The sequence below is a fragment of the Trichosurus vulpecula genome, chromosome 7 (assembly GCF_011100635.1).
Source record: "Trichosurus vulpecula isolate mTriVul1 chromosome 7, mTriVul1.pri, whole genome shotgun sequence".
NCBI lineage: Eukaryota > Metazoa > Chordata > Mammalia > Diprotodontia > Phalangeridae > Trichosurus > Trichosurus vulpecula.
The window spans coordinates 109,963,229-109,984,006 of NC_050579.1; the positions used below are offsets into that span (position 1 = coordinate 109,963,229).

General features: G+C 34.9%; 1 protein-coding gene across 2 annotated transcripts in view; it reads right to left on the reverse strand.

Annotated features, from left to right (window-relative positions):
* The window catches only part of STXBP5 (syntaxin binding protein 5), a 214,002-nt gene that overhangs the window by 153,409 nt on the left and 39,815 nt on the right, over positions 1-20,778 (reverse strand). For both annotated transcript variants that reach the window (XM_036767272.1, XM_036767271.1), the window contains exons 5-7: positions 9,661-9,795; positions 7,286-7,349; positions 2,223-2,306 (exon numbers count right to left, since the gene is read on the reverse strand). In XM_036767272.1, the coding sequence (XP_036623167.1) occupies positions 2,223-2,306; positions 7,286-7,349; positions 9,661-9,795 (283 nt within the window). The remainder of the gene's footprint in view (positions 1-2,222; positions 2,307-7,285; positions 7,350-9,660; positions 9,796-20,778) is intronic.

The window sequence follows — 20,778 nt, forward strand, 5'->3', positions numbered from 1 at the left end:
ACAAGCTTCGCTTTTTAATATAAAGGATTTTTTTTAAAAGTTCTAAATTCACAAATGGGGGAAAAACAATAAGAAAACATCATAAAGTCATATCCCAGAGCCACAAAGGGACTTCATATGATTATGTGAGTCCAGATCTTTATTTTACATGGGTAAATGTTCACACTCATGTCAGCTCCCTGGCCCTGCCTCAATTATCTGCTGCTTCTTTTCCAGGTGAAGACTGGAGCTCCTTCTATTTCCTCGTCATATATACAAATGCATCTAACAGACACTTAACTGGGGCCTGTTAAACCCTTCCCACAGGTACTTCTCCAGTTCTTCATGATCACTGTCAATGGTTCAGTAATCAAATCTGATAAATCTAACATCACAGGAGGATACAGAGTTTATATGGTCTAGACTGGTTAGGTGTTCTTACTCTTTCCTAAATTCAGAAAGCAATTCCCCACTACCCATTTTGTTCCGACCTTTCCATGCCTAGTCCCCAGATAGCTCCATCAATTTATAGTGAAGAGGGCCATTCTATCATGGATATTTACCTACTTTATTTATTTTAAAAACATTTATTGGCCAGATCTATACATAATAAAAATGAGTCTAGCAGCAAGGTAAAATATGGGTTGAAGGAGGAAGAAGTGTAATATAGGGGAAATATGTTAGAAGACTACTAAAATCATCCATAAGGACTAGAATAGGGGCAATGAGAACAAAGGAGTGGAAAAAGATGTAAAAGAAAGAAAACACATTTAAGAAAAGAAGAACCAAGGGAAGAAAAAATATCCAATAAAATAGAGAGATCAATGAGCATAAAGACTGAAAAGAGACCATCAGATTTGATCATTAGTTATTGGTGACTTTTATAAGAACAGTTTAAGTAGAAAGGTTGAAAATAAACCCAGATGGCAAGAAATGAAAAGAGTATAGGTGCAAAGCTAAGGTACGAGATACAGATACTTTTCCCAGTAAGATTGGCAGTGAACAGCAAGAAATAAATAGGTCAGTAGCTTGAGCAGTCAGATAAGAAGGGTTATGGGAAGGTTTCCTTTTTTTTGTAATCTGTAAGCTAATTTGAAGGAGAGACACTAAAGATGCAAGAGAAACAGTGGATAACGGCTGAAGAAAGGTCTATACAAAACAGAAAGGGAAAAGATCAAAATTAAATAGGTTAACAAATTTAACAAGGCTAACCCTCACTTGAAATAGGAGGGAAAGAGGAGAGAAAAGTTGATAATGTTGAGATATTTTGACATCTGTTAGAGGGAAGTTGAATGAACTCCTATCAGTGGACAATCTCAATCTTCTCAGTGAAGTAGAAAGTTAACTGAGCTACTATAAGTACGAGATGGGGTGGAGTGCAGGAAGGAGACTTCTGGATATGGGAAACAAGTATTAAGCAAACTTCAAGCAATAATTTTTCATATGGGGATATTAATTTTCTCCTTAGCATCATAAGTCATTAAGCAAAACACTACTAATAATTAATATTCTGAATAGGACCTATATTATACATAAATATTACTTCATTTTTCTAGAAGTCTTATAAGTTATCTACCTTCTTGAACATACATAGTGACAAAAGGAGACATGCAAGGCTATTTTAATGTTTTAAACTATAGTATATATACATTGTGTATACATATACACCATATAGCTATATGTAAATGTGTGTGCGTATATGCACATATATTAATGTTCAGCACTGTACACAAGTGGAAAGATCAATTCTAAAAATTGAGTGAGATTTTGACAGTGCTTACATTAATGTAACCCTTGGAAAGTCCATTAACTTAAATGGTCATCTAATATGTTACTGTTTAAATGTATTCTGTGGCCTGAAAAAGCTAACATCAGTTTTTAAAAAGGTGCCCAATTTGTTTTACTGTATTTCTAAAAAATTATTCATATCTTTTGTTATTATATAACCTTATAGAGCCCCTCAGTCCTCAACTAGCAAATCTTTTCTCTCTTACAGTAAAAGATAAAAAGGAAAGGAGGAAAAAAGCAGTTCAGCAAAAATGACCCAATACAATAACTAAATCAGATAGTACATGAAAGGTTCCACACATAATCTCCCATATCTTCAAATAAGGGAAGGAAATGATGCTCAACTTTTAAACACAAATTAGTTCAAGTACTAGTGGAATCTTGCTCAGTATTCTTTAAACAGTGAAAAATAAAACACTCCCAAAATATTTTGATTTTTAATTAAAGAGACTCACCTCATCATGTGTGTACCTATAATCTGCTTTCTTTGATTTGAGGTCCCATAATGCTACTGTTCCAGACTCGAAGCCAATCAAAAGCTGTAATAAAAGAAAGCCATTATCAAAGGGAACATTATCATTTACATGCAATATTTATCATCAGAAAGTAAAGGTTTTAGCAGGAACAAACATCTTAATTCTATGTTTTCTCATTTGCTCTGAAGTAATAACTTCTAAAATCATTGAACTATTTCATCACTCGTTATCATACACAAAGGTCAAGTGTGGGTATTTCATTTATATAAATATTTAGGTTTTTGAGAATTAGACATTTTCAATATATATTAATTATTCAGTTACTTTTTTTTTAAAAGGAACTACTCTAAAAATCACAAAAATGACCACAGAGTTGTACCCAAGAAGTACATTTTCAGTTCTCTAGAACGGTATTTTGTCATTAAACACTTACTGTTACTTCTTTTAAATCCCTACTACACTGAATGTGCATAATGTCTTTTTTTCCCGCTAAAGCACTTTTAAGTGTTACCATTTTAGTATAAATTAGTGGAAGGTATATAATAGCTAAGACTGATTATATTACTTGTCCAAGGTTCTACTGGAAAACACAGGAAAAAATTCTCAATCAAAAAGAGTAGAACCTGAGGAAGAAAATACTATTTTATCTTTCCCTTATAACTATACTATAACCAATGTAGTACAAGATACTCTGAATATAACTCAAAGTCAATTAAAAAATGTATTTTTAAATTCTTTTATTTTTCAGTACTCGCTTTCAGAATTCAAAGGCTATGGGCTTCTACAGAATCTTGGAATAAGGACAAAGTTCAGTATATACCAGAGCTCTAAGGAATTTGGAAAGGCTCTCCACTAGAGATAAATGCAAAGTTTTGGGTATATGGTTAACATATGAGAATCAAAATTTTTCATCTGAACAATCTAAAATTCCATAAACCTCCTGGTAAAATCTGCTTTCTCTTTCTCTTATATTCCCTTTCTTCACCCCCTCTAAATACCTTGGTCATTTGAAATCTACTAAGTTAACATTTCATTATAATGATAAGGCAGGCCTTTATTACTAGATGTCAGGTTTAAGGATTAAAACTGGTATATATTTTCTTTTAAAAGCACCTCAATAATGCACAAAAATAACAAAGATATTTTGAAAAATAAGTCAAAGAGTACAAGGAAGTTTAATACTGCATTTGCTCATAATACTTTTCTACAGGAGACCTATGCATTTGTGCATTCCCTATTCAAGGGTTCAAATATTTTCCATGCCTATTTCACTCTCACGTATTGTTTTTGGTCATTTTCAAAAACTGACTCCCCAAAGCATAGAACTACTACAAAAACTGAGGAAGGGGATGTTGGGTGATGAGTTTTTGGATACAACTAAATGATAATTCTTAAAAAAAATTAATAAACACTCAAGGAAGTATGTAAGTATTCACTTAATATTTATAAAAATATTATACTATATTCAAGTAAAATGCCAAATAACAGACATGATCCTTTTACTCAAAGAATTTAAAATTATGCTTTGAATGCTTTTGATGTACATTTACTGTGACACTGAAGCTTTCATTACTTTTGGGTATTACCGACCCAAAATCTTTCTTTTACTATGGGGACAGAACAACATGTAATTGAGTTTCTCTAGGAAATTAGGAATTATCGGTAGCTATAAGGAAAAATGCACTAGTGATAATGAGGTTACATAAAAATAAGTTTACTGTGAGTTATGGGAACAATCTTCAGAAGATGTTGAAAAGATACATATTTAACCCATTTTGTTGTAGTGGCCAGTTTATAAACTCTGTGAAAAAAACTAAAGTCTCTCACTTTAAAAGAAAGCAGGTTGTTCAGGGTGAACCTAAAGTCTAAGTGCAATTTTAAGCATAAACTCTTTAACAGTAAAGTTACACTAAGATTTATTTGGACATGTTATATCACTGGCCTCATACCACAGGCCTGGGTGATTCAATTGCTGGGTTTGGTACAAGTCCAATGAGCAATTTAGGAGTAAAGTTGAAATAGGAGTAGCAGAGGCTTATAACTCAGAAAAAGTAAGACCTACCTGGGAACATTTGATGCTAAGAAGAAGTAGTGTAAAAGAAAATTAACACCCCTGTTTTAAATATCAGCTGAACAGAAGATAAGACAACACAGACCAGAAACCAAGATTATCTAAGACAGCCTCTAAGCTGAGGAAAAAAATAAACAAAATAAATATCTAAAGGAAATAAAAATTGGTTACAAGGTACATTTAATCATATTTAGAGGGGTTTTATTTTAACCTTTGCTCTTACAGAAGTTATTAAATGAATCATTAGAAAGGAAAATTAACATCAAAATATATTTTCTTTTTTATTAAATGATTTTTATTGCATACTTATTCCTGTTTATATAAATAACATCCCTAAGATAAGTTTGCTTTGTCTGTGCTACTCTTGTCAGGTTCTTCTGATTCCAAAGAGACAGCAAACCAAGAATGCACACTGCCATAAAGACACTAAAAAGCTATTGTTTCTTCAACAACTTCAAAGTGTTTTTAATAACAAAGTCACACACCTATACAAATAAGATCTAGGTTTTTGTCTAATATAGACAAGCGGGATTAAAGTGAGATCTTATCTTAAAAATACATTAGCATTAGACTCTAGTTGAATTAGGGAATTAGACTATACCATTTTTCAAATGCCATGGAGAGAAATCTGTGGGGAGGAAGGCACTCCAGGGAGAAGGAATGAAATAAACTCAGCACTAGGGAAGAGCACATTTGGGGAACAGTAGGTAGAGCAAACAGCAACCACAAATCCTGCTTTCATTCACAAGTTGTGCCAAAGAGCACAAACTTCAGCAGGTTCTTCTACCATGACGCTACAAAGGCTTCAATTACAGTCATAGCCATATGCTGTCTACTTTCAGAGGAATAGCCCTAAGTACAGAGTGGCTCATCATCACAGGCTAGACATCTGGTGATCAATTTTTTGGACAGAACAACCTAGGAAAAAAAGAAAAATGCAAAATGCACTTCGGTCCTATATGACTCCCTTCTGCTTCCAAAATGACTGTGACAAAGTATCAGAAGAAGGGGCATGAAGAAAGACTCACAGTGTTCAGTCTATGAATATTAATTTAGCTTTTAGTATTCTAAAGACAAGATCCTTGTCCTATGACTGAGTATACATACTAATAGAAGAAATACAATTGATCAATCTTGACCATATAAAAGAAAGTTGCACCTAAATAAAAGGATAGCTCACAATTACTCCCTGAGAAAGAAAATAAAAAGATTGGAAGGGCTAGTTTTACTGTGCAGGCAAAGGCAACAAGAAACATAATATCATAGAACATTTTAGCATTTTGTACTGTAGCACTCAAGATAAACATTTGCAAAAAGACTACCATGAAGATGATTAATATTTATGTACTAACATCTGTGACAGAAAATGAGGAGACAGAGAAATTCTAAGAACTTGATAAGACCCTCCAAATTAAATCAACATACTTTGACTTGGTGAAATTGGTATAAAGTGTTCAATAAATGTCTGCTGGATTTATATTTCAGCTCAGTTGGTCAAAAAACATTTAGTAAGGACTTACCATGTACCAAGGCACTGTGCTAAGTGCTGAGGATACAGAGAAAGGCAAAAACTACCCCTGCCCTCAAGGAACTTACAATCAAGTACGGATAGAAAACATATAACTAGGTTCATATAAAATATTTATAGAGTAGATGAAAGGCAATCTGAGGGAAAAGCACTAGAGGGGTTAGGGAGTAAAGGGGAGGAAGAATCAAGAGTCTTCTGAAGACGATGAGATTTGAACTGAGTCTTAAAGGAAGCCAGAGAAAATAAGAGGCAGAACTGAGAGGGCAGAGCATTCCAGGAGTGAAAACAGTTGATGTAAAGGAACTAAGAACAGAGACAGAATGCAGTGTATAAGGAACAGCAAAGAGGCCAATAAAGTTATATTCTAGATTGTGTAGAGGGGAATAAAGTATGAGAACACCGGAAAGAGAGGAAGGTGACAGGTTTTGAAGCATTTTAAATGCTAAAGTTGTTCATATATGATCCTAGAGGTAACAGGGAGATACAGGAGTTCCACCTAGGAAGCAGCTAAGTGGAACAGTCGATAGCTCACTGGGCCTGGAGTCATAAGGCTCAAGTACAAATATGAACTCACTTACTAGCTGTGTGGCCCTAAGCAACTCATTTAACCTCTGTCTGGCTTCCTCAACTGTTAAATGGGAATAATAAAAATAGCTACCTCTCCTAAGGTTGTTATGAAGATAAAATGAGATAATATTTGAAAACTACTTTAGTACAGTGCCTGGCACATAATAGGCACTTAATATATGCTTCTTTCCTTCACTTCCTTCACTCTGCAGGGAGGTAACATGGTCAGACCTACATTTAGCAAAATCACCTTGATGGTGAAGTATGGAGTGGGGAGATACTTGAAGCAAAGGCACCAATAAAAGGCTTTTGCAACAGCCTAGGCAAGATGTGATGATGTCCTAAATTAGAGTGGTGGCTGTGTGGGTGAACAGAAGGGGAGGCATACAAGGGATGCTTGCTGAGAAGGTAAAAAACAAGGTTTGACCTCTGGATTGAGTGACAGTGAGGAGCCAAGAATGATACCTAGGTAACTTCAATAATTCCAGACAAGTTTGGAAGAGGGAAAAGTTGGGAGGAAGAAGTATGTAAGATAATGAATTCTGTTTTGGACATGTTACATGTTAAGTTTGAGATGCCTATGGGACAACCAGATCAATATATACAAAAGCTAGCCCCAATAATTACCACAAATACTACTTCAGGAGAGTACAGCTTAAATCTATCTTATTGTATTTGGAAATTTGTAGGTCACAGGTTAGATTTCCTACAATGAAAATTATTCTAATCTTTCTATTGTTTTCCTGACAAACAACAAAATGGGTAAGATATATAACCTATGATATCAAGCTAAGTATTTTTTGGTTTTTAACATGCTTTGTCCTTATGTGAAACATTCAAAAATATTTAAGTAATAAAATTTAAAATACAACCTACCTTTCCCTCATCCATTGGATTATCGCTTATATGGACAACAGGTCCTGGGTGAGATTTAGATGACCTAAAGAAGAAAAAATTTATAATAAGATTTTCCTCAATTAACAATTTGCAAAGACTTAAATATATTCACGTGAAGCTAAATAAGTAGGATGTGAACAAATATTTTTAAAAGATAGAAGTTACGTTGTTGACTGACTCTGCCCTACAAAAGGTATATAAATGAACTGAGATGAACCATCATGAAGATATAGCTAGCACTGAATCATTATACTAATATCCCTACTATTTAACAACTGTTAAAAGAAAAAAAAAACCTGTTCAAGGCAGCAATTGCATTTAAATCTACATACAGAAACTAAATGAAGATTGTCCTTGGCAGAGCTAAAAGCTATCACAAAGAATTATGTCATATAGTCCTCTCCCTTCTTCTGTAGTATTATCATTTGGGAGGACAGCCTATCTAATTTCATAGCCCAGATCACAAATAGACCAAACTAAAGATAAAGTGATGGCCTATGTTAATGTAAGTAATCAACGAAAGCAATGCCACCCACTCTTGCTCAGAGAAATAGGGCCCCTACAGATAAGAATATGGTTGAGTTGATGCCTATTCAGTGGGAGGAAGCATGTCCCTATTCTTAAATCCCTATAAAGTTGAGAGACCACTCCCACTTTGAGAGCCATCTGTGAGATTATATGGACACCTGCTACCAGTCCCACCCACTTGAAGTTGTGCTCTACTGAAAGTAGGGAAAGATAATGAAAAACTAACAGGGGACTAATATATGATAATTGTACCCCTACGATAGAAAAGGAAAAAAGCTTGAAATTTCATGTCTATTACATTTATACCCACACATAAGAAGCACATCACTAAATTACTCTTATGTCAAAGATAGAGATATAACAAAGAATACAAATAGTCCACTAACGCTTAGTAAATGAAATACCTTTCAACAATTTTATATTTACAATGAATTTCAAAAAAAAAAAAGGTATTTGTAAGTAACAGAATAGTGGGGGGGAAAGGAAAAATTAAAAGTTATTATACTCCCATTATAATCAGTTCTGTTTAGAAGATCCATAGACTTTTGTACCATCAGCTAATTAAATTTTAAAAAGAAATAATTATTTCACTGGTGTAGAATTGAGGAAACTTCCTCTATCAATGCAGATCAGCAACCATTCTACAATTTACAGTCTCAGAGAGATGCACAGAGTTTTGAGAGGTTAAGTGACTTGTCTAGGGTCACACAGCCAAAGTTTGTCAGAAAAGTGTTTGAACTCCAAGGCAAGGTCTCCATTCACAACACCATGTTGTCTCTTCTCCTTTGTATAGCTTACCAATGACACATTAGTACATTTGTTAAAAATAAGCAAATGAAATCTAAAATTTCACTCAATGTAGCCCATACAATGGCCATATAAATTCTAACAAACATCTTTTAAAAAATATTGTCAAGTACAGTTATCCCTTCCATATCGAGGAGTACCCCTGTGAACTGCAAAATCCATGTAAACTTTTTTGGCCCTCCCTTCATTCTAAAGAAGTCTGATTTTTTTCTTTTTCTTTTATGGGGTGTTTATAATACCTTATTGTAAAATTTGGGTATATTTATGGTATCAAAAGATAAACTATTGATATTATATAATACTATACATACGTTTTACACATTTCTGAGTTTCTAAACTTTTTCTGTCATCTGCAGCTTCTGCAAAACTCCCCAAAAATTCCCATTTAATTTCTCATGCCAACCCACAATATATCGAAACCGCAATGAGGAAGGGGTAACTGTAGTAGTTTAGATAAGTAAGAATTCAGACAACACTAAACCTACAAGGACTCCTCGTTATCATCATAATGATAATAATATGTATGTCATGCCTACTCTGTGCCAGGCACTGTGCTAAGCGTTTTGCAAGTATTATCTCATTTTATCCTCACAACTACCCCAGGAGGTAAGTGCTATTATTATCCCCATTTTATAGACGAGAAAACTGACACAAACAGATTAAATGTCTTGCCTACGGTCTCACAGCTAGTAAGTGTTGTGAGGCAGTATTTAACTCAGGTCTTTTTGACTTCAGGCTCAGCACTCGATCCACTGGGCCACCTAGCTGATAATGTACATATTCTAAAAAATAATTATATACAACATATTTATAATATAATATATTATAATATAAATATAAGCCAACAATTTTTTTTTGAGAATTGTGATGACCACCATTGGGAAGAATACAAATCTAACATTAGAAGCATCTGGCAGGAATTCTGTTCCTTTTAACAAGCATTTATTAAACAACTAATATATGATACTTTCATATGTAGTAATAAAATTTTAAAATACGGAATATGTGACCAAACTTACAGCTCAATGGCTTTATTCCACATAATGACGTAGCCCGAGAGTGTGAAGGATTCAACATTGACAATATGTATGTTACCTCTTTCTGTGCCCACATAGAGCCATTTGCTCTGGAAAGGCAGATGGCAAAATGTTATCCTGCAAGAGAAGATATACGCAAAAAAGGAATTAGGAGAATCTTCAGTAAACCCTAAAGAACCATAGGGCAAGTTAACCATTAGAAAATAATACTCAGGCAAAGGCAAGAACTAAATGAAATTGTCCTTATTTTGTAGTGGAACAGACTTTAGAGTATGAGGTCTAACATACTCTATTCTAATACCCTCTTTTTTTTCCACATGAAGAAACCGATGTCAAGAGAGATCAAATGACTTGCTCAAGGTCACAGAGTAATAACCAGCAGTGTAAAGAAAATCAAATTCATGTCTTCTGTTCACCCTCTAAATCCAGTGTTTTTACATTACACTACAAAATTACCTACTCAAACTATGAAAATGTAAATAAGCTTCATTATTGTACTCTAACTTATATGATAAAATTTCAAATGCCAAGATATCTAAAATAATTAATGTTTCAATAGTTTAAAAACAAATATTCTATATTGAAATATGAATGGCTTCATATTTGCTTTATATTCATTTTGCATTTTTCCAACCTAAAATATTGTGACCTGACCACATAGCATGTAACACAGATTTTCCTTTATAACATGCAGACTTTCTTTTACTTTATATTATAAATATTCTCTTTAGGTCTTCATGAGATCAGATTTTCAAACCACTAAAAAAAACTCTGAAGAGCCCACATTTACATTTTAAAAAGTATTCAAATGATAACAACATTGTTGGGCAATTTATGTAAAATGTCCTTACTTTTAAATAATCTCACACAACCCAAGTAAGAATTTAAGACCCAAAATTCTAAACGAGTTTTTTGATATAGAAACAAAGACAGCAAGACATCAAAGTGGTAGACTGTACAGTTAAGTGGAGCAAGCATCCATCCCAAAGAAAACTACATAGGACCTAAAATTCATAGGACAAGTTATCAATGTTGTTGAATATTTCTCATAAAGTAGTTAAGCTTGCCTATCTATACTTCTAATTCTTTAATCTCATTTTGAGGCCCCTAAAAAGTGAAATGAAAATTTAAGAGTAAGCTTGCTATCTAAAGATCCCTGATAGAACAGATTTATAATCTACTACATTTGCCATATTTGAGTGCCCATATAGTTAAATGGGGCTAGGTTATATAGGGTGTTACAGGAAGAACATAAGATTACAGGGATTTAGAGCAGAAAAGGACTTCATAGTCCACTCTCCCATTTTACAAATGAGAAAACTGAAGCCTAAAGAGTGATTTGCCCACGATAGTCCTTGCCATTAATAAAATTAACAATTTAATAGTACAGACAAGAAAAGCATGTCATCAATATTAGAAATAAACTAAATTCATCTTTAAAATGATTTTGCTCTCCATAATGAATATCAGAAGGGGGTAAAGGGAGTTTTATTTATTCATACTTGGCTTACTTTTAAATTCCTAAGAGAGCAAGACTACAAAAATTAGCATGACTTCAAAATTCTCAATCTTTTCCAAAACCAAGTGTCTGATTTAAAAATAAATAAGGAAACCAGTATCAGTTTTGCAGCACTTCCTTTTTAAATGAAAGTATATACTCTTACCACTAAAAAATATATAATGCTCCCATAAGTGATAGCCATATTGCTTTGAATCTCTTTTGCTATCATTCTTGGTTAAAAAAAAAAATTTAAATTTTTAGGCAACATTGCTTCAAATGACATTTATTTACTAAATGTCATCTGTACTGGATCTCTAGGCTGCAGGAAGACAGAATAATAGTAGTTTTCGGGTGTCTGAAGGCCAGTTGTGTAAAAATGATTAGACTTGTTCTGCTTTGTCTTTTTTTGCCCTCAGGAAAACTAGTAGGAAGTGGGCAGAAACTACAGAGAGACTGATTTAAGGCCTGATATAACCAAAAAAAAAAAAAAAACCTTAATAATTCAAGGTGTGTCTAAAAGCAGAATGTGTTGACTCCAGAGGTAATACACCCTCTCTTAGGTTCAATCATCAACTCTATGCAGATGACTCTCAGATTTACTTATCTAGCCCTAACCTCTCATTACCAATTTGCTTCTTAGACATCTCCAAGTGGATGGCTGATAGCATCTTGAAATAAAATGTCCAAAACAGAACTCATTTTTTCTCCAAAATTTTCCTGTTTTAAACTTTCCTATTACTGTTGAGAGCATCAACAACCTCCCAGCTACCCAGGCTTCCAATCTGAACAGCTCCTCGAACACTCTCATCCCACATATCCAATCTGTTGCCAAGTCTTGTCATTTCTACTTTCACAACATCTTTTGCATACATCCCTTTCTGATGTCTGAGTATTATTAAGAGTTTACCATCAGGCTACACCCAGAGATGGATTACTAGAAGCCACTGAATGTGTCTGAATTTGTGGAGTTAAGTGGTTAAACCTTTTGTAGTGGTATAACCCTTATCTTAAAAATATATATATATATATACTTCAGGGGAACACCTGCAGTAAAATCTTATAAAGTGATTTTAATACCTACTATTCACAATACCAAACAACTTAAGATTAATTTTTAAAACAGACTAATATTATAGTCTAATAATAAATATTAGCATTCCTTTTACCTGATTCCAAAATTTAACAAGATCTAGAACACTGAATCCCTTTTAATTTAGGACTCACTGTATAAAGCACTAATTAAAAAAATTATAGTTGCCTACCCCCTCCCTGACAACCTGAATTCCCAACATATCAGACTTTTTTAGTGGACAAATGAGAGAGGAGATGAGGATGCATTGTTACATACGGAAGCTAAAGTCAATGTAGAAATAATGGAGAAATCATACTTGCAGAAAGAAACAAAGCATAAAAAACTATATATAAGTTTAAGATAATTTCTTCCCTACATATTATGCCCTCATCAATTCTATCAAGGATTAGGCAATATAAGTACAATGATCATATTTTCAAAAACCAAAAATAAGGACATTCATTCCATACAGTTAAGGACCCTTTCATTTTATCTTTGTATTATATGCCCACCACTTGGCATAGTATTTGGCATGTATTAGATAACTAATAAATATTTATTAAATGAATAAATAAAATGAAAAAGAATGAGGTGGGGGGAAGGGGTAGAACTGCCTATGTCTGTCTACCAAACTAGATAGGAGAGGACAGCTATAACATAGGGGAAAAAACAGTTGAGACACAGAAAGTCATAGATGAGAAAAATCCAAAACAACTCTTAGTCATAAAATACCCATGATCTCCTACCCCAACGATGTCAAAGAAAGAAAGGTTCCCTGCAAATTAAAATATTTACAGCAATACTTTTTGTGGCGGCAAAGAACTAGAAACAAAGAGATGCCTATAGATTGAGGAAAGAATAAGCAAGTTGCGGTACATTAATGCAATAGGTTACCACACTATAAGAAAGGAATATGAAGAATTACAACAAGACTAGGAAGGCATATGTATGACACAGAATGAACAAAACCAGAATATCAATATGTATAATTTACAACAATGAAAATACGAAGAAAAAAAGAAAAATTGCTGTGTCATTTTAAACCTGTTCCTATTTGTTGTTGTTCAGTCCTTTTCAATCATGTCAGACTCTTTGTGACCCTATTTGGGGTTTTCTTGGCAAAGATACTGGAGTGGTTTGCCGTTTCCTTCTCCAGCTCATTTTATAGATAAGGAAACTGAGGCAAACAGGGTTAAGTGACTTGCCCAGGGTCACAGAGCTAGTTAGCATCTGAGGCCAGATTTGAACATAGGAAGATGAATCATCCTGACTCCAGGCCCAGCACTCTATCCACTGCGCCCCCTAGCTGCCCTTGGCCCTAGAAAAAAATTAAAAAAAGAAAAAGGATGTACTTCTTCTTTACAAAAGACCATAACTATGGAACTCTGTGTGCGTGTATGTGTGTGTGTGCGTGTGTGTGTGTGCACGTGCGTGTGTGTGTGTGTGTGTGTGCGCGCGCGTGTGTGTTCAAATCATTCTCCAGCCCACATCCCCACACTTTGTTTCCTGGCCACCTTCACACCATGCTACAATGCCACAGGGTTCATCTCTGAACCAGCATTCCATCAACTGCCCTGAGTCCCTGGTAAACTGGTAAACTTTTACCAGTTTTAGTTCAATCCAGACTTCCATGAATTCATAAGATCATAAACAGAGATGAGAGTGACTGAGAGACTACAAACCATCTACCTATATGTGAAAAACAAACAAGGAGAAATTGACAGGATGTAAAAAAAGACATACTGACCATCAAGATGACAAAGAAAAAAGTATCCTCTGAGCAAGTAGAGAACCAAAAGGAAGAAAAAAATAGGAGTTGCCTTTCTGAACCACAAAAAAGACTCCCTATCCCCAACAAAAAAATCAAATCAACACCATCATTCCCAGAAAGGGCATGTCTTTTCTGAGAATTACACTATGACTCCATACACCTTCCCTGTAACGTTCCTGACCCAAAATACTGCTGGTCCAGCCACAACTGCCCTTTAGGCGATGTCTCCCCCGAGTATGATGTAACTTCTTGAAGGGCAGGGATGTTTTACTTTCTCTCTTTGTATTCCCACATCTTACAGCACATTTCTTTCCTTTCCTCTCTTTTTCTTTTCCCCATTTGGACCTGTGATTTCATTGATGTAAGTCCTTACAAAGAAACTCCATTTACCAATGCAGTCTGATACAAGTCTTCTTGTTTATTTTGTTAGTATTGCTATTTCCCAATGACATTTTTAATTTTAACATTCATTTCAAAACATTTTTAGTTCCAAATTCTCTCTTGCACTCCTGCCCTTCCCTCCCCCTAAGAAGGCAAACAATATGATATAGACTACACATGTGAATTCTTCTGCAAGTTAGTCTTACGGAATTACCTAGGGTACTGAGAAGGTAAGTAATTTGTCCAGTGTTACACAGTTGACTTATGTCAGAGCTGAGACTAAAACCCAAGGTTTCCAGACTCCAAAGCCTGGCTTTCTATCGACAATACCACTCTATCTAAAATGAAGAGGAATAAGAAAACAGGCTGGCTTGCATTTGTAAAATTATATAGAATGTTTTATTATCCCTTTTTTATAACTTTTTTATTACTTCCTCCTAAGAAAAAAATGCACATCTTTTTAATATCACAATTCTTTAGTTGATACTATATAGCTATATGCAAATCGTGGAAGACCACCATCTCTAAAGAATCAAAAGTGATGGTCATTAGAAGGGAATGAAAAGCTATGCGTCACACATGAGTAAACACTCTAACATTATAAAAGAAGAATTGTGCAGAAAAAATAGCCCAAAGGACATGACGGATTAGAAAATAAGGTAAATCAATTATACAGTATTCATGTCTGACCTCCAACAGATCCTGGCTCAGCGACCCTGAAAAAATTACTTAACCTTTCAATTCTCCAGGTGATTTTCTAAAACTATAATTTGCAGAAAAGATGCTGACCTGCATTGGTAAAGGAAGGTTTTTTTTATCCAGCAGTTCCATATCAATGAAGTCACATTTACAATACCTATTTGGTCTGTCAATTGACAAGCCTTTACTATATTCCAATCACTGTGCTAAGTTCTAGGCAATACAAAGAAAGGCTCAAAAAAAAATCCTTACTCTCCAGTAGCTCATATTCTAAAGGCTACCTTTTACCTTACTTGCATGCTGCCTCTCATCACTTCAGATACCAGCTCTAATAAAATCAGAATCAGCTACTTAAACTACCAATTTCCATTTAAGCTCAATTAAGCTATATTTTCTAAAAATTGGAAAAGATGTACCAGCTTAGAAGAAAATTATCCTAAACTATCTCATTATATTTTAAAGGAAATCAATTAGACCTGATACTAAACAATGAACATAGAAACATTTTCCAAAGAGTTGCCACAGAAAAACTACAGTGATAAGACACAAGGTACATGACCCTGCAACATATTCTCCTCTAAAGAAAAGGTTTAAGGAAAAAAAAAGAAAATACCGATATCTGTTATTTTTGGCTTGAAAACATGAGCAAAACACAATAAATTCAGTACTACTTCACTGCATTAGCAAAGTGATTTTTTTAACACCTCATCTAAGATGCCAGGACCATAACCACACTGAAGAATAATGCATATTTAAACTTGTCACATGTATATAATTCATTCCCAATGTCAAGCAGATAGCAAGGTTGTAGAATCTAAATTTATATACTATTAAATCAGTATTATACAGGTGGCAAGAATACAATCCCAGGAGAATAAATACCAAACTTTTTTTCTGGTAGTTATTTCATTTACTACAAAAGATATTTTTTTCATTAATTAGGACCCAAATAAAGTTAATCATGATAATAATAATGATTAGTTCCTATGCTGTTGTTAATAATAATAGGAATTTTTTTAGCATTTTATTATTCTGGTAAAACTGAAGGGGTATTAATTGGTTAAAGAAATTACACTATTAAAGCTATTGAAGACTTTCTAAGAGAAATGTCATAGTGTATGGCCCACATCCCAAGCTAGTAAGAAACATATGGTACTACAATATGTTTAACATCAAAAAGTATAATAATCAAAAGAATAAAAATGAGGTAGTAATTGGGGTACCTAACCATAAGACAGCACCATCAAAAAAAGAAAAATGAATGACTACTTTTATCTATGTCCTACAAACATCAGTCTAAAATAGTATAGCACTGTCACTACAATCAACTGAAGTGTGATGGAAAGAGTATAAAATTAGAGGACAAGAGACTTGATCGCATTAAAGCTCTTTAAGGGAAGGGATGACATAATTTTTAACTCTGTATCCCTAGTTAGCACAGTGCCTGCCACATAGTAGACCCATAACAAGTACACTGATCATATGACTTAGATATATCCAATCAGTGGTCAAATTTGTCATTATTTTTGCAACACCTCTCATTCTGTCCTTTTCTCATTGCCCACATAGCAACTATTTTCGTTCAAGGCATAATCAGCTTTTTTCTGGGACTACAGCAATGCCCTACTAAACGGTCTCCCTTCCTCAAGTCTTTCTCCATTTCAATCTATCCTCTACATAGAGCTGCCAAGGTGATTTTCTTTAAGCAAAGGACTGGCCACATCATTTCTCAAATAGCTCTCTATTGCCTTTAGGATGAAATATAAACTGCTGCTTATTTTATTTTTTATTTTTTTAATTACAAAGATAGCAAACACCAAATGAAATGAGCATTTTCATATGTATTTTATGACAAGAACAGGCTATATGTGAAATTGATCATCTATTACTTAAGAGTTTGCTTTCCTTTTTAAGCATTTAATAAATTCACTTCAAAGTTGCACTGCTTTTCTGTGATTCCTTCTCTTCTCATTTAGGTTATGGTAAACTCTATCCTTAGATCTGTTTTCCATCTCCATTAAGAAAAAACAAAAATGAATTAAAAATTCTATCAAATATGAATAGTCAAGCAAAACAAATTCCCATGCTACTCATGTCCAAAAATACATTGCTCATTCTGCATTTTAAGTCATTATCTCTGTTAGGAGGTTCATTATCAGTCCTCTGGATTCATGGTTGGTCATTTCACTGATTAGAAATTAGAGTTCTTAAGCCTTCCAAAGTTGATTGCCTTCATAATGTTATTATATAAACAGTTCACCCGGTTCTGCTCATTTCACTCTGATTCAGTTCATAAAATTTTTCCCAGGTTTCTCTTAGAGAGTCTCTTTGAGTATTTCTACTGCACAATAGTTTTCTATTATATTTATATATCACAATTGGTTCAACCATTTCCTGATTAGTGGACAACCTTTCAGTTTCTAGTTCTTTACCACTACAAAAAAAAGGACCTGTTTTAACTATTATTTTGTATAAAGGAATCTTTGTCCTCTTTCTTTGATCCTTTTAGGTTATAGGCCTGGTAGTAACATTGTTACATCACTGGGTATGCAAATTTTACTGATCTGGGGAGCATACCTCCAAAGTGATTTCCAAAAGTTTGGATCAATTCACAGCTCCACCAATAGTGCATTAGTATGCCCATTTTCCCAAAGCCCTTCAAATATTTTTCATTTTCTTTTTTTTTTTTGTGATTTCTGTCCATCTGAGAGATATAAGAACCTTGGAGTTGCTTTAATTTGTAAGTCTCTATTAGTGATTTTAATATTTCTTTTGACATCACTTGCATTTCTTCTTTTGAAAAGTGTTTGTTTATATCTTTTGACTATTAATTAGGAAATGGATCTTGTTCATATATATTTAAATCAGTTCCTTCTACATCTTAAAAATTAGACCTCTATCAGAAAAAGTTGCTGAAAAAAGTTTCCCAAATTGTCTCCCTTCTAATTGTAAATGTACTGGTTCTTTTTGTGCAATATATATGTGTATGCATGTATGTATAAATATATCTGTGCATATATTTATGTACATAGACACTGTTTTATTTAATCAAAATTGTCCATTTTATCTCCTGTCATCTTCTCTATCAATTCATCTGGTCATGAATTCCTCTCTCCAAAAGATCCAAAGGTAATCTTTGTTCCTATAAGGTTTATGACATGAACTTTTACATTTTGCTGATGCATCCACCTGGAGCTTCTCTTGGTATATATGGTGTGAGGTGTTGATCTAAACCTAATTTCTACCAGACTGTGCTCTAATTTTCCCAGTGGTTTTTGTAGAATAGTAAGTCTTTACTCCAGTAGGTGGTCTTTGAGTTTATCAAATACTACCCTACAAGATTCTTTTGCTTCTATATGTTGCTTCTGTTTCACAGATCCTCCCCTCCATTTTTTAACCAGTGCCAAATCATTTTTATTTCGACTTTGCAGTAAAGATTAAAATCCGGTACCGCTAGGTCCTCTTCCTTCACTATTTTTTTTTTCCATTTCTCTTGAGATTCTTGACCTTTTGTTTCCCCAGATTAACTATTACTACCTTTGCGGTATATGGATGTTCAAGGAGGACTAGCATCTCTGGTTGTGAGGGCTTGCTGAGCCCTTTTCAGGGCTAGTCATTCACCTTTGGTGTCCACTTGCCACCTAACTCTCACCTATCATTCCAAGAAGCTATAGCATGTGTAGCAGCCACACTCAGGTAAAACTGTTTCAGCAGACAGGCTAAATCAGTTTGAGGGTAACTGACATACCTCCAACTTGTCAGTGAGTTAAGGGGGTATCTATCCCAAGCATATGGAGACTTCCCCTGGTGGAATAGGCAAATGTGAACAATTTGTTCCAATGGGCTATGAAGGCAGCTGAAGCAGGTGCTGTGAAGTGCTTAGAGCTTGGTTAAACATCAAAGATGCCACAGTCATCCACTGCATCCCAAGCTATCACCGGTCACCTTGAATTTTGTCTTGCCACTAGACTCTGATGACTCTGGAAGAGTGAGGTCAACAACTTCACACAACTCTGCCTCACTTAAATCCAATTTATGTACCAGTCAAAAGATAGTCATCCACGTAATTTTATTATTTTTACCTACCTTGAAGTCCTGTGATGATAAGCAAGTGATGAAGCTGCTGGTTACAGATACACTGAGAGCTGTAGTCACAATCCTGCACAGAGGGAGCCCAAGGCATAGAGCCATCTTCTCACTAGACTGAAGCAGCAGTGGGATTCGGCAGCCCCCTGGGTTTCTGAGCAGCCTTTCTGAAGGACTGCACTGCTCACCTCCTGTCATGAGGAAGGGGCAAGAAAAGGTGCCCTAAAAATTGTCTGTTTCCCCTAACCTAATCCTGTCCTGCTTACCACAGCAGGAGGGGATCCTACCTTGTGCTTGAAACACAAAAACAATACAAAAACTTTTGCAAAGATGTTTCCACTTAACATTGATACATGGAATATGTGTACAATTATGAACAACACAAAATCCAGTAAACCTGAAAAACGAACAGTTCCTGTTGTGAGAGAACTCAACAGGTATCACATTCAAATAGTCCTGCATGAAACAAGGCTGGCAAACAAAGGCCATCTTATTGAAGTCAGAGCTGGACACATGTTTTTCTGGGGTGGCCACCATGAGGAGTGCAATGAAGCTGGCATAGGTTTTGCATTTAAATCTAATCTAGTCAACAAGTTTATATGACTCCAAAAAGGAGTAAATGACAGGCTAATGACAATGCAAGGAAAGTGCCATGCCACCCACCATCATCAGTGCGTATCCTCCCACCATGACAAATCCTAATGAGGTCAAAGAAAAATTTTACAAAGACCCAGAGACCCTTGTTATCGGTGTGTCCGGAGAGGATAAGCTTGTAATTCTAGGTGACTTTATTGCCAGAGCAGACACAGACTATCAGATATGCCAGGGAGGATTTCCTTGGGAGGAATGGAGTCAGAAACAGCAACAGCAATGGTCACTTACTATGGAAACTTATGTGTCTCATGAACTTCTTATCACCAACACTTCTGTTAACCTAAATGCAATAAACTGGGTAGATGAACCCTTATAATAAACATGGGCATTTAACAGATTAGGTCATTGTAAGGAGAGAGTGATGAAGGCAATGTGTGGTGCAGAGTGCTAGACCAATCACAGACCTATCCTCTCCAAGCTAAACATTTGCATTCAAAAAAAAGCAATCTCCCCAAGGCAAAATGACTACCAGAAGACAAAGTCAACAAATTAAGAGTTCCAGGAAGGAACAATTTGTTGCTGACTTCAAGAAAAAGCTAAGCCGATCCACAGTTGGCAACAGTGGAGCAGAAAAGGAGGAGGCAACTTTCAAAGATTTGGTGTACAGCATCACATTTACTCATCTGGCTCAAAACACTCACAAATACTGGGATTGGTTTAATGAAAATGACATGGAAATTCAGCAGCTACTAAATGAAAAACAAGAATTCTACAGGGTTTACCAGCAGGATGGATTTTCCATCTCTAAGAAGGCAGTGTCTAATTCCATCAAAAATAAAGTACAAGCAAACTGTGGAGCGATGCAGGATTCTTGGCTCAGTAAGAAGGCAGATGAAATTCAGTTTTATACTGATAAAAACAACCCAAAGAGCTTCTATGATGCCCTGAAGGTTATTTGTGGACCAAAGACCTATGGTACATCTCACCTACTCAGTA